Genomic DNA, 14,130 nt, shown 5'->3' on the forward strand with positions numbered 1-14,130 from the left:
GCTCTTTTCCCATCCTAAGACCTGGGGAGATTCTGGCAAGAACAGTTCTGTAATTTCCTAAAGTTCTTGGCTGTGTGGAGTTATTCGGGTCCCTAGCTCTAAGATGTATGACTTACTTAGAAACTAATTACAAATCTGGCTTACTTTTTTTCTTCTGAGAGGAGATTCGTATAAAATTAACCATTTGAAAACAGTTCAGTGGCTGGGTTTTTAAAAAGATTTATTTATTTATTTATAATACCTAACTGGGGTATAGACCAGAGGTACAGGGGTGTGAGAAAATTCACCAGAGACGGAGTGGGGAACAGAACCGTAACAATGACTGAAGCACACTGCTGAGGGGAGCAGCAGGGAGACAGGAGAGGTCTGCCACGCCATGTGGGTCAGCTCCCTGGCTGGGGATCGAACACATGCTGCAGTGGCTGCTGACAGAGTCATAGTGCTGAGACTTAACCCCTGTGCCGCCAAGGGAGGGCCCTACTGAGTGTTTTTAAAAGCGCTGTCTTTCTCTCATATTCCATGAGCGCTTCAACTGTGACACTTTATTCACCATTTATAAATGTTATTGCACAATCTTCCAGAGTTGTTGGGTCTTTTCCCCATAGAAAACCCTTAGGAAAAAGTTTGGTTTTTAATTGCCCAGTTTGCCTGAACCTCAAACCACCTGTCCTGGCCTGGCCCAGCTGCCTGGACACCTGGTACAGCAATGGTCCACACAGAGTCAGGAGCAGTTCAAAGCGTCTGAGCACAGGCTGCACGGGTGAGACTTGCCCAGAAGGGCGGGTGCCAGTGCAGGATGCCTTAATAATCCTTAAGTCATCAGTACACCACAGTATTAGTTGATTTGCTGCCTGGATTTTTTAAACTAAATAATAAATAAAATGTATTTTTAATGTTTAAGCATTGGTTCTGAACAAGATATGGTAAAAGAGGGGGCCAAATGGACAGGAATCAGGCACAGAATGTAGGTGACGGGCGGAGGCTGCCCTAGTCTTCCTTAGACCAGTGCCCCTTGCCATCTGCTGGAGCAGGTGGCTGCCAGTGTGTGGAAGCTCAGAGGCGCACTTCTCACACATGGCCAGTAGGTAGCAGTCTTGTCCGGACGCGAAGGGAAAGAAATGGGACACTGGTTCTCCAAGGCTCCAGGAGCAAAGAATTGTAAACCAAACTTCACCAGTGTGGACTACCTTGAAAACAGGCATGGAATAGCCACAGTTCTCAGGAGCAATCCCATTTTAAGCAAATTCTACTGCTACAGCTCTGTCTCCCATTCATTGGTAGTCCCTGGGCAAGTTATTTCTTCTGGGTTTCTTCCTCTGACAGATCTGTTATCTCTGAGCTTCACTCCCTGGCCACCGGGGTGACCCACCTGACATAGCAGACCTCGCCTGATCTGCCCACTGCTCCCCCTCAGCAGTGTATTGCAGTCAGCCCCCCTGTTCTCCACATTCTGTCTCTAGTGAATCCTCTCACCCCCCACACTCCTGGCCTACACCTCAGTTAGAGTACGCATAAATAAATAAATCACCAGCACCAGAAATGTGGATCACCATCTTCTCTTCCTGCTTTCCACCTTCAACCCACTTCTAACAAGACCAGTCGACTCTGATTCCTTGAATCTGTTCCCTTTTCATTCATCCTCATTACTTTAATTCAGATCTTCGCATTTCTTTTTTTGTTTTTTTTTAAATATTTATTTACTTATGCATACATGATCTCTGGGTACAGGCCAGAGGTGAGGGGGATGAGGGCTTACCAAAGACAGAGTGGGGAACAGAACAGGCAGATTGACTGAATACACTGCTGAGGGGACGGGACAGGAGAGGTCTGCTGCGCCATGTGGGTCAGCTCCCTGGCCGGGGAGTGAACTCATGCTGCAATGGCTGCTGATAGCTTCGTAAGGCTGTGCTTTTACCCCTCTCACCACCAGGGGTGGCACAGATCTTTGCATTTCTTAAGCCAACTTTCATCTCATCAGGATGGAGTCTGTTTCCCAGAGTGGAGGCAGTAGAGCTCAGCGAACATGAGCATGAGCTTTGGAATCCCACAGACACCTTCCACTGCTCGGCCTTGGGCCCCTACTCACCCATGTGAGTCTTGGTTTTCTTAGAAACAAAAGTTGAGAAAACACCCACTGTGCAGGGTGGTTGACACACGCAAAGCCTATCACCTGCCTCCAAGACTCGCTTTCAGGCCAGACCAACACCCTACATCCCAGTCCCTGCCTGCCCAGCCGACGAGTGACAAGTACTCTCCACGACTACACAGCTGCTCTCTTCATTCTGGCCCCTCCCTTCTCCCAGGGTTTGTCAGCTCACACATCACTTTCTCCAAGGCGGCAGCCTCAGGATTCCCTATTCTCCACCCCTCGACTCCTACCTATGGCCCTTACGACACTACATCATAAAGGCTGTGTCCTACTGGCGCTCTCCCCAGCCCCCCGCCATTAGACTGTGTCATCCCTGTGGGCCAGGATTGTATCTTAGTCCTCACAGCCCTGGTACAGAGAGGACTGGCGCAGAAGAAGCATTAAGTATTTTGTTAGATAGACAAATGAATCAATCAGTGGCTGCTTTAATGTAGGACAGTTGGGTATTGTCAGCACCACAGGCTTTCCGAGCACAGCCCCAGCATAGCAGTCTCTCGCAACCCCCTGCTTTCTGAAGGAGCAGCTGTGCTTAGTAACCAGCACAATGTGTTGTTGTGGTTCTGGTGGAGACATATGGGCAAGGACTAGCACTTTTGCTTTGGGTGTAAACAGGGACAGCTCTGAATTTCAAAACTCAATCAGTTATGACTCAGTGAGTAAATCTCCATTTTTCCAAGGAGCTCCAAATGCTGCAGATACATGAGCAGTGATGGATCAAACATTTAGTATAAAGTGACTGGGCAGAACCAGACCTCTGTCTTCACAAGGGCTCGGTGCTGCATGAGCAGAGGCTACTGTTTACGGTCAGGGAATGGTCATAAAATACCGTCGTTGCAGCACCGTGGCCAGGCCACAGCTCAGGCTTCAGAAGAGACCCCCTCCAATGTCCTGTGCAGCATGAAAATGGTCCAGTTGGGGCCTTCCTGGTGGCGCAGGAGTTAAAGTCAGCGCTATCAAGCTAGCCACAGCCACGGTTCCAGCTCCTTCAGGGGGTGACCCACAGGGGCAGCAGACCTCTCCTGTCTCACCCTCTGCTCCCCTCAGCGGTGTATTTCAGTCAGTCCACCTGTTCTGCTCCCCACTCTGTCTCTGGTGAATCTTCTCACCCCCTGCATCTCCGGCCTGTACGCCAGTTCTTGTATGCATGAAGAAATAAATCCTTTAAAAATAAATAAATAAATCTTAAAAAAAAAAAAGTTCTGGCTGGACCCTGGTGGACCAGTGAAATCGCCAAGGCCGGCTCCCGCCAGCATCTTAGAGCCGGCCTAGTCATCCCGAAGCCCATCAAGCCCAATCCTGGCAAAGGAGCTAGTCAGGGAGCTCTCGTGCCTCCCCTGGGCAAAGTGGAGCCATGGGCCACCTTGACTCCTGTGCTGGGGGATGCAGGTCCCCCAGCCCCCCCTTCCGTGAGCAGGTGCGTGCGTGTGTGTGGAGTGACAGCTGCCCTGCTGCGGCCCCAGTGCCCGTCTCACCCTCCCCCTTCCAGCCCTGCCTTTCTGTGATTCTTTTTACAAATAAAAACTCAGCCGTCCTCCATCTTCCCGGGCGCTCCCACAGCCCAGCAAAGGCTTTCATCCCACATTTCACCGGATTGTATGCTTGGCACAATAGAAGTTCTATTCTGAGTTGCCAAAAGGCTGAGTCCCGGAAAACACAACCACCTGGAAAGTGTCTACGGAAAATACACTCAGTAAATCCTAGACCCTCCTCCTTCCTCACCAAATCTTTCCCACCACTTGCTGGCCGCGCGGGTACCAACTGCTTTGCTTCTGTGTGTCTGGTTCTCTCAAACGTAAAAGGCGGCAGCCGCTAGCAGGTGCTCGCTCGGGGAGCCTCGGCTGGCTGAGGCAGCCACAGGGGTGCTCCCGTGTGGGCAGCTTAGCCAGGCTGGGTGAGGAAGAGCTCACGGTGGTGGGCAACAGTTTCCATCCCCTGCCGCTGCCTTGCCTCCACCCATTTCTTGCTTTTTCTAGCACATAGCCCCCACCCCCACCCCCACCCACTTGCTCTGCCTCCCTCTCTGCTTTGCTTCCCCCCCCCACCCTTCTCTCCCTTCCCACCTTCCCAAAACCTGGACTCGAAGCCTCCACTTTCAACCACCTTTAACCCCCTTGATAGGAGGGTGTGGGGGAGGGAACGGGGTGCCTCTCCACCTCCTGCCATGCTGCCTAGCTATCAAAGGGGTTGGGAGCAAAGCTACTCCGTTATGAGGGCTCTTTGCAGCATGGGTGGCAATGGGGAGTGTGGGCGTGGCAGGGCTTGCCAGCACCCCGATCCCTTCCCCCCAACACACACCCCTTCCCTCTGCAGCCATCGCGCTGATCAAGGATTTGGTCAACTACGACGTGTGCGGGCAGCTGCTCCAAGGCCTGGTGGCGTTGCTGATACCTTCGGTCAAGGAGACCAGCAAACTGCAGCCCAAGATTCTCAACGGTAGGGATCAGCGCCAGCGCAGCGGGGTGGGTGGGGGTGCACCGGGCGGGGACGGGTCCCCCAGCCACACGCCACTCCCTTCGGCAGAAACGTCGGTTCTCCAGGTCACCGCCCACCTGCCGGTGTTCCTGCAGCAGGCCGCGGCCGCCAAGGCCATCGGGTAAGCCCACGGAGGGCAGAGGGCGCGGGCAGCGGGGTGCCTGGCAGGGCCGGCAGCGGAGTGCCCGGGCTCTCCGCAGCCCACCCACCATCGCCCCCCAGGGTCCTGGTGCGCAGAAACATGGGCCTCGCCGAGGAGATGCTGCACTTGCGTGTGGTGCACAGCCTGATGACCGCCATGGGCAACACGGACCACAGCAACAGCCAGCGGCAGGCCAGCCTCACGCTGGAGGTGAGCCTGGGCCGAGGCGGCGGCGGCAGGGCGGGAGGCGAGTGGGTGGGTCCCAGCCTGTCTCCCGCCACAGTTCTTCGTGCAGACATTCCCGGTGGTGGAGGAGCTTGTGCGCAAGTCCATGGGGGAGGAACTCTTCAAGCTCTTCCAGGTGAGTGCTCCCGCCCTGGGCCTCCGCAAAGAACAGGCGGCCTGGCGGAAAGGCGTCCTTCCCTGGCACTCAGTCCTCGCACCCACTGGGGCTGGGGGCCGCTGCAGGCAGGCCCCCTGGCACCCGGCGCACCCTGCCCTGCCGCTGCCCAGTCCATCCCCGACTGCTGACCACCCTGGCTCCTCCGTGCTTCCCTTGGTCCTGTTCCCAGAGCAATGCCGAGAACTTGTACTCGAAAATGGATAGCATTCAGGCGGACATCTTGGCGGCCAACAAAGTCAATGTCCCCAAGGGTGAGTGGGGGCATGGTGGGGGGTGCCGGGGCAGAGGGCCTGGGGAGCACCCAGACTCTGACTTGCCTCTGCTGCCTCCAGCTTTACACCTCAGCAACCTCTCCCAAAACAAGAGGTTTTACCTCGGTCCTGGGGATCAGAATCAGCTGACCTACATACAGAGCTTCCAGGAGGAGAACCTGCAAACCAATGAGTAACGACCTCTGAGGCAGGCCAGGAGGCCAGGCTTTGTGGCCAGGAAGGAGCCTGGGCTCAAGTCCCAGGGGGCTCCGTGGGCATTGGGGGTGGGGATAAGCTTGCCGCTGGGGAGGCAGAGCTGCGCCTGAGAAGCCTTGAATAAACAGTATTGCCCACTGTCTCTGCTGTGTGCCCACTGGGGAGAAAGAGCAGATGAGGGCGATGAGGATGGACTGGAGGGGTGCCAGACGAAGGGTCCAGAGGGAAGGGTCATGAAGGTGCTGGAAGGTTAGAGGGGCCCCTGCTGGCCTCTGTTCTCTCCTAGGGCACCACGCCCACCTGGTTTTTCTCCTACCTCTCTGATTTGCTTCCTCTCATATTCTTTTGCTGAGTCCACCTCTTTAGCCCAGGTTATTTCAAGTTAGAGAGCGACTGGCTTCCCTGGTGGTTGAGTCAGCACGATCACGCTGTTACCAGCCACTGTGGCCTGAATTCAATCCCTGGCCCAGGAGCTGACCCACATGGCATGGCAGACCTCTCCTGACCCGCCCGCTGCTCCCCTCAGCAGTGTACTTCGTCGATCTGCCTGTTCTGCTCCCACTCAGTCTCTGGTGAAGCCTCTCACACCTCTGGCCTGCACCCCAGTTCTTTATGCATAAATAAATAAAATTAAATCTTTTAAAAAAGGAAGTTAAAGAGAGGCTGACAGGGAACTGCTTCTCTACTTTTACACCCATGCAGTGTCAGTGCTTTAAATATCACTATCTGCCAACGACTCCCATATTTCCATGTTCTACTAAACATTTCCCTTCCTTGTCTCCAAAACTGAGCGTGACTGAACCTGTGTCATCTACTGATGCCACTCATCCTTCTTGCCACTCGGAACAGAACAGCAGCGCTCTCCCCGAAACCTCGCTGACACCTGTGTCCGCTCACTACCTGTGTCTGTCAGCCCTGCCTTCCACCCCCTGCTCACACCCAGGGCTGAGCCCCCGCCCTGCTCCTCCCGACGCCTCTGTTTCCTGCCCGTTCTCTTTTCAATACAGCAACTAGAGTGGTCCTTTAAAACTTCCGATCTTATCACTCTGCTCAAAATCTGGCAAGGAGGTCTTCTACTCTTTCTCTCCTTTACTCAACTACTGACACAATGTGTTTCTTGAAATTGGCAGTGCTTGAGTTAGTGGTTTTGTGCTGACTTCTCAACAGTGAGAGAGGTTCTAGCACCTCTCGGCCCCAATATCTGTCTTCATGACTGACTCCTCACCTCCTTCCCACTCTTTCCACACAAAAGTCACCTTCTCAGTGAGACTGCTGTTTCTCAAGTTGCAACCCACACTATCAGTGCCTGAACTATCTGACCCCCTTCACGCTATTTTTTTCCATAGCACTTAGTACATTATGTATTGTTTGTCTCTCCATCTGAATGTAAGCCCTATTAGGACATGGATATTTGTTTTCTTTACTGCTATATCCAAATACTGAGAACAATGCCTGGTATGCACGAATGAATGAGGTGTGGTGAAGGAATTGTTCCTCCACGTCAGAAGAAATGAAATCAGAAGATGGTAATTCTGAAGACTGCCACAAGAGGGCACCACGACCCTGGTATTATTGCTCTAGGGCTGCTTAACCTTCCACTAAACTGAGCCTGTTCTCTAGTTGGGTGAAGAGGAAAGAAAAGTTGAGAAAATATGTTTTTGATAACGCTAAATAGACTTTCTCTTTTAAAGTAGTATCCTTTTCTTTGGGATCAAGTCAGTGTTAATGTTTTTAGTCTTAAAATGTTCTTTCTTTTGTAGACTGACAGTAAAATATAGTACCCCAGACCTTAAAAAATTTTTAATAATTGGGGGCCCTCCCTAGTGGCGCCACAAGTTAAAGTGCAGCACTATGAAGTTATCTGCAGCCGCTGCAGCACGAGTTGAATCCCTGACCAGGGGGATGACCCACATGACACAGCAGACCTCTCTTGGCCCACCTGCTGCTCCCCTCAGCAGTGTATTTCAGTAAATTCACCTGTTCCGCTCCCCACTCTGTCTCTGGTGAATCCTGTCACCCCACACCTCTGGCCTGTACCCCAGTTCTTGAATGCATAAATAAATAAAAATAAGTCTTTTTTTAAAAATCATTGATTCAGTAATATCTAAAACAAAGTGTATCTTAAAATGTCCACAATTGTCCCCCACATGTACTGTTTTCGGTTAATGAATGTATATTTTTATTTGGTCATCATGTCACAATTGCTTGCTGTCTCAGTCCACAAAAATTAAACATGAGAATTTCCTATTTTCAGAAACAAATTATCCAGTTCTAGTTTTTTTTTTAAAGATTTATTTATTTATTCATACAGAACTGGGGTACAGGCTAGAGATGCGGAGGGTGAGAGGCTTCACCAGAGACAGAGTGGAGAGCAGAACAGGCAGATCGACGAAGTACACTGCTGAGGGGAGCAGCGGACGGGTCAGGAGAGGTCTGCTGTGCCATGTGGTCACCTCTAGGGCAGGCGGGAATCGAACTCATGCGGAAGTGGCTTTAGCTTCTTAGTGTTGTGCTTTAACCTGCTGCGCCACCAGGGAGGGCCCCAGTTCTAGTTTTAAGGCTAATTTACTTCACCAGGAAAATGTATAAATAAACAAGAAACAACCGATTATACTTCAAACTTTTTAAAGTTTTTTAAAAAGCAAAGGTGTGTCTTGAACCCAGAGCCCCAGTCTGGAGAGCTAGATCTTGCTGAGGAACTGCTCACCTTGGAACAGAAACAGTGAGTTCCCCGGGAAAGGGGAGGTTCCAGGTTCCTTGCTCCACCCAAAAGAGGTTGAAGCTGAGCCAGGAGGAGAAGAAGCTGAGAGGAGACTGGGGTTGCAGGGGGACAGGATGGAGAGCCAGGGGGGCTGGAGGAGGCACCTGGAGCAGAGAGGAGTCTGGACTAGTTGAAACAGACATGGGTGAGAGGCGGGTGGGGAGGTTACCTATGGCCGCGTATATCTTGATTTTGATTTTGCTCTCTTCCTTCTAGATTTGTCTGGCTGTTTTGGACCCTCTTCTATGGGTCCTTTCGGGCCTTGCTTTCAGTCAGCAGTTGGACTGTTACTCATGAGGGCGTGGGTAGCTTTAGGTGCTTGATTTGAAAACTATATTCTTTGTCTTTTCTGTATTGCACACTAATTAAAGTTCCTTTCCATGAAAGGTCTTAACATCTTTTGTCTTGTTGCTGCGATGGCAAAATTTATTTAGAACAAGCAGGTTTGGGGGTTTGGGGGTGCCTCTCTTCCTGTCCTTTGAAAACTGAACAGATCTGTGCAAGTCTGAACTTGACAGTCTTATTCAAGGCGCTAAAAACAGGTAAACCTGGTAGGTTAGCAATAAGCAGCAGTTCAATGCTAAGTGGTCTCCTGTCCATGTAGTTAAATCTCTTATCACTTTGCCCTCCCTCCACAGTTGCTTCAGTGAGTGTTGCATCCCCAGCCTGGGAGGCGACCCACAGGGCAGTCTCGCCTTCTGCTCCCCTCAGCAGTGTAGCAGTCATTCTGCCTGTTGTGCTCCCCACTCTGTCTCTGCTGAGTACTCTCACCTTCCCTGTACATCTGGCCTGTACCACACCTCTGTATGCATAAATAAATCTTCAAAAAATACGTTGTAACTGTGGTTGACAAGGCACATGGGCCCCTTCCTTTCCTTCTGGGGCGACGTCACCACCGCTTTAAATGTGCGCATTAATTGTGCAGCGAAAACGAGGTGAGAAGCAGAAATAGAGACTTAAGACGTGAGAACAAATAGGAAAAAAATACGAAAAGCTGCAAAACAAGAAACCTTACCCTAGTTCTACAAACCCCCAAACCACAACGCAAAGTGTAATAAAACCCCAGAACCACCACCACACACAACCAGTTAAAACCCTACTTCTCTATTACACCACATTGTAAACAAAACATAAAGGACCTAAAATAGAATGTGAACCACGTTCTTTTTTTGTACTGCAATATGAGTCTTGCAAACGCAAGACCTCAAAAAATTGGGTAAAAACTCAGAATTGTTCCTCTCCACGGAAATCTTTAGTAAAAGGCGAAAGATTTATACGATCTGAAGAGAAACCAGAGTATGCTGTGTGACTTGCTCCCTGAGTGCTCGGGTAACTGTAGCTCCTAGCACAGCGATGGTAATTATTTACAAAAACAAAAAAAGTGACTTCTAACTTCATCTCAGAAAATTCTATGAAATTTCATGTGTTTTATTATAAAAAGGTCAAAATAAATAGAAAAATTAGCTATTTTAAAGTAGGGAGGGGAAAAAAAAAAATCCTGTGTGCAATGCATCGTGGGTATGTAAATGAAGTGTCACCAACACCCCGCCCCTCCGCTCCTGCTTCCGGAAATACTGTACCTTGCTCGACCCATCGGTTTTTTTATCCTACGCAAGGCCGAAGGCCACCAGCAGGGGGCAGAAAGAAAACCAGATAGACAAGATTATAGCTGCACCTGTTCAAAAAGTCTGACTTTGTTTTATAACTGACACTCCAAATTCAAACTACTCTTGAAGTAAAACAATAAAATTAAACTTAAAAAAAGAGCCACGAAAAAAAAGTCTTCATACATTCACTCAACAAAAATGCGTGGAACACTGTCAAACCCTGTGTGAGGCCCTTGGAGTTTGTTATGTTCCATGAACACTAGTGACAGAATGTCCAGTGATCCATGGACAGAGCATTAGGCAGTCAGAGAAGACGGGTGGGAGGAAATTCTAGGCAGAGAGGCGCAAGTACTGTGAGCTGAAGAAGTGAAAAGGCCAGTGTATAAATGGCAAGCGCCACCCATGTTGATGGCAATGGGGAGCCACTGAAAAGCTTGTGGGTGCTGAGAAAGTATACACCTGTTTCCCTAAATCATATGCATCATTGTAAACCAATGTTAGCTCAATTTAAAAAAAAAGAGAGAGAGGGAGGGACAGGTTTTAAAGGAGAATAATATAACCAGATTCATGTTTTGAAGCAGCGTCAGTTAGCTGGTGTGGGTGTTTTAAGTTCAGTTGAACCTACCAAAATTCTTATGTTGAAGTCCCAAACCCCAGTACCTCAAGATAGGACTTCTTTTGGAAATAGGGTCATCATAGATGTAATTAGTCAACATGAGGGCTCTAGAATAGTGAGGTAATAAATTGCTGTTGATTGAGCTGGCCCGTGGCGCTTGGTTATGGCAGCCCTGGCAGATACGTCATACACCTGGGTACTTGCAGGAAGGGCAAATAGCTGGGTCCCAGTCCTGACCTACTGAATCAGAGTCTCGGGTTAGAAACAGGTTTCTGAGTTTTAGCAAACATCCAGGGGATATGGCTGCAGTTTATGAGCCAGTGGACACCCATTCTTGCTAAAGTACTGAGATGGATGAGAGTGAGAGGGAGGTGGAGAACCAAGACTTGAAACTGAGGGCCCTCCCTAGTGGGACATCGGGTTGAAGTGCAGCACCGTGAAGCTAGCCACAGCTGCTTCAGCGAGTCCCATCCCGACCAGGGAGCTGACCCACGTAGCCTGGCAGACTTCTCCCGTCTTGCCCACTGCTCCCCTCAGCAGTGTGTTTCAGTCCATTTGCCTGTTCTGCTCCCCACTCTGTCTCTGGTGAATCCTCTAGCCTGTACCCCAATTCTGTATGCATAAATAAATAACCCTTAAAAAAAGAAGACTTGAAAGTGAGTCTACAGGATTACACAGCTTTTTACAGGATTACACTAGGCACAAAAGTGGAAAAACACTTATGTAAACTTTCTCTTTGAGGATCTTATTTATAGATGGTTTAATCTGATAATCTGAGCAAGTAAAAGTAAACGATCTTGAGCTGAGCTCCAAAGTTGCTGGGGATACTGGATCACAGAAGGGGTGTCTATGCAGAGCAGGATACATCAACTGAAATTCAAAGCTCCAGTTATCTGAAGAAAAGCCTCTTCATACTTTTTTCCTTATGAAGGGCCCCGTGACTGACCAGCCAATGACTTTCCATCAAGACCACATTTCTTTCCACTAACCTTTTCAGCCAATAAAATGTAACTCCTTTATAGACAACCCTGGTCCCCAAAACCTAGATAACCTAATTTCCTTCCTAATCAGTGAGGCAGACCTGTGTGTGTTTTCCTCCTGCTTCCTTGTTTGTCTGACTTGCATTAACCTTTCCCTGCTTCAAGCACTGATGTTTCAGTCATTTTTACCTCAAGTAGGCATCAGGTATATGCACCTGATTTATAGAAGTCGGTAACAGGCTGATTGTGTGGGCAACTCCTTCGAGAAGTTTGACTGAAAAATTAAAGGGAGACTGTAACTGATGGAATTCAGAGGATGAAGTTTGGTGCTTGGGGTTCTTGGATCCCTCTGAGAAAGAATTCAGATGTTCCCATTTATCAGCACATGGCAGTTTATTGAGGAAAGGAAAAAACAGACACCTACATAGACACAGATGAGCACTGTCTGAAAGAAGTAAAAATATAGGGCTCTCCCTGGTAGCACAAGGAGTTAAAGCACAGCACTAGAAAGCTGTCTGCAGCCACCTGCAGCATAAGTTCAGTCCCCAGCCAGGGAGGTGCCCCACATGGCTCAGCAGACCTCTCCTGTCCACCAGCTGCCCCCCTCAGCAGTATATTTCAATAGAGCCATCGGTTTCCCACTCTGTCTCTGGTGAATCCTCTTATCGCCCCCCCCCCCCAAACACATACCTCTGGCCTGTGCCCCAGTTCTTATGTGCATAAATAAACAAACCTTTAAAAAAAATAAGTCAAAAACGCAGTTCTTGCTGCATTTTGCCATGACAGCGGTGTTCTTTACTAATGTTCTTTGATGGAATTATTGTAACAGGTATCCCTTTGGGGTCAGACTGGGTGGCTCTTCTAAAACCGTAATCCTCTCTACCTTCACCTCTGGCTGATAACCTTCCTCACCCCACCTTGGGTTCCTGGGAACTTTCATAGTCAGGTTTAGTCCAAGATTCAGTAATTGATGATTAATCCCTACCCAGTTTCTAGTGTCTATCCTTGTGAGACTGGCCATCCCAACTGATCTACTCTAAGAGTCTATCATTACCTGAAGAGTCTTGGGATTAAACACAGCTCTCCCCCCAATTCTTGTTAATATTAGGAGAGAGTAAAATACAGCTTGTTAGGGCTTTGTTGCAGTGGCTTAGCAAATGCACTGACCGGGCAGCAACAGCACAGGAAAGAGTGAGTCAAAATCCAGGAAAGAATAAGGAAGAGGTGGGAGAGGAAATTAGGAGGGCGGGGGATTCAGAGGAGAGGACGCCGAGATGGGGGGGCAGGAATAGTGATTTGCTGTAAGAGGCAGGACCTGGACACCACTGGCTTTGGTGGCCACAGAGGGAAGGTAAGGAGGGGTGCAGGTTAGTAGCCCCACACTGCCGGCCTTTACGGAGCTGGTTCTCCCGGTTTTCTCCTCCCCAGCACTTCTTCATCAAACTCCCCTGACCCCCATCTTCCCCTCTTTTCAGTATCTGCCTAGTAGCAACTGAACTGCTGGGAAAAACAGACAACTGAGCCAGACTGACAAAGGCCCACTGTGACTTGGGATGGCGCTTGTTGGCGGTTTCTCACTCCCCCAGACACCGCCGATACCTTCTCTCACCGAAACCACGCCACACCTCCCCCACTCACTCTCAGTACTTAGCTTCACAACAGATTTCTTGAGAAAGCAGAAGCCACTTCCAATACCTTCCCACCCCAAGCTAACAACGGTGCCCGCCCCCACCCTCCCCTCCCTCGGCTCTCCAGTCCCAGGAGACCCCCCAGCACGGCTCGGGGCCCAACCCAACCCCACAGAGACTTCCTCCTCGGCCCCACGGTTCCCGGCCCCTCCCACGCAGCTGGGCCCCTTCGCCTCCCTGCATTTCTGTCCTGCAGACCCAGCTGGCTCCCTCTCTCCGCTGAAAAAGAAAAGGAACGGGAGGGAGGCTAGCTGCTCGCCCCCTGAGTCTCCCCCAGACAAGCCCTCGTTTGGGAAAATAGCCACAGCAAAGACAAAAACTTCACTTTGTGCTTTTCTTCCAGAAAAAAATTCTGGCAAATCTCTCTATTAAAATTAAGTTTTCTGTAGCTACAAGAAAACAAGTGGAACTTTTCATTGGGAAGAATTAACTTGTGCTGGGCTTTACCCTAAGAGTGAAAGTTGTGGTCTGTGATCTGAACTGTCCATGTATTTACAAAACTGGTACAATTTTCAACTAATTTTTAGACTAGGCTTTAAACCTAAAAATGGCTAATTATCTAAATGAGTCACAGTCTTAAAATTGACTCAAACATCTGAGACTTCAATATTGCATTTTTTCCAGCTTTATTGAGATTTAATCAACATGTAATATGGTGCCAGTTTAAGATACAGTTTTTAATTAGTTAAATAAGTAACTTCTATGCTTTAAATAGAATTCTTCTTTTCCTTGTCTCTACCTCCTTACTTCTTATTCTTTTAAAAACGTGTTATGAACTACTTCTAACTCTAAAGAAAACTATACAGGACACAGTCATAATTAGAAAGACTTTCTTCATATATATA

General features: G+C 49.2%; 1 protein-coding gene across 4 annotated transcripts in view; it reads left to right on the plus strand.

Annotated features, from left to right (window-relative positions):
* Window positions 1–6,102, plus strand: part of LOC101626393 (chromosome unknown open reading frame, human C1orf228) — a 30,120-nt gene extending 24,018 nt beyond the window's left edge. For all 4 annotated transcript variants that reach the window (XM_012722246.1, XM_004679470.2, XM_012722244.1 and 1 more), the window contains exons 7-12: window positions 4,460–4,582; window positions 4,670–4,742; window positions 4,844–4,973; window positions 5,047–5,124; window positions 5,336–5,417; window positions 5,499–6,102. In XM_012722246.1, the coding sequence (XP_012577700.1) occupies window positions 4,460–4,582; window positions 4,670–4,742; window positions 4,844–4,973; window positions 5,047–5,124; window positions 5,336–5,417; window positions 5,499–5,614 (602 nt within the window). In that variant the 3' untranslated portion in view covers window positions 5,615–6,102. The remainder of the gene's footprint in view (window positions 1–4,459; window positions 4,583–4,669; window positions 4,743–4,843; window positions 4,974–5,046; window positions 5,125–5,335; window positions 5,418–5,498) is intronic.
* Window positions 6,103–14,130: the final 8,028 nt, after the last annotated feature.

This window comes from Condylura cristata, unplaced genomic scaffold (assembly GCF_000260355.1).
Source record: "Condylura cristata isolate star-nosed mole 26May11 unplaced genomic scaffold, ConCri1.0 scaffold00008, whole genome shotgun sequence".
In the NCBI taxonomy this organism is placed as follows: domain Eukaryota; kingdom Metazoa; phylum Chordata; class Mammalia; order Eulipotyphla; family Talpidae; genus Condylura; species Condylura cristata.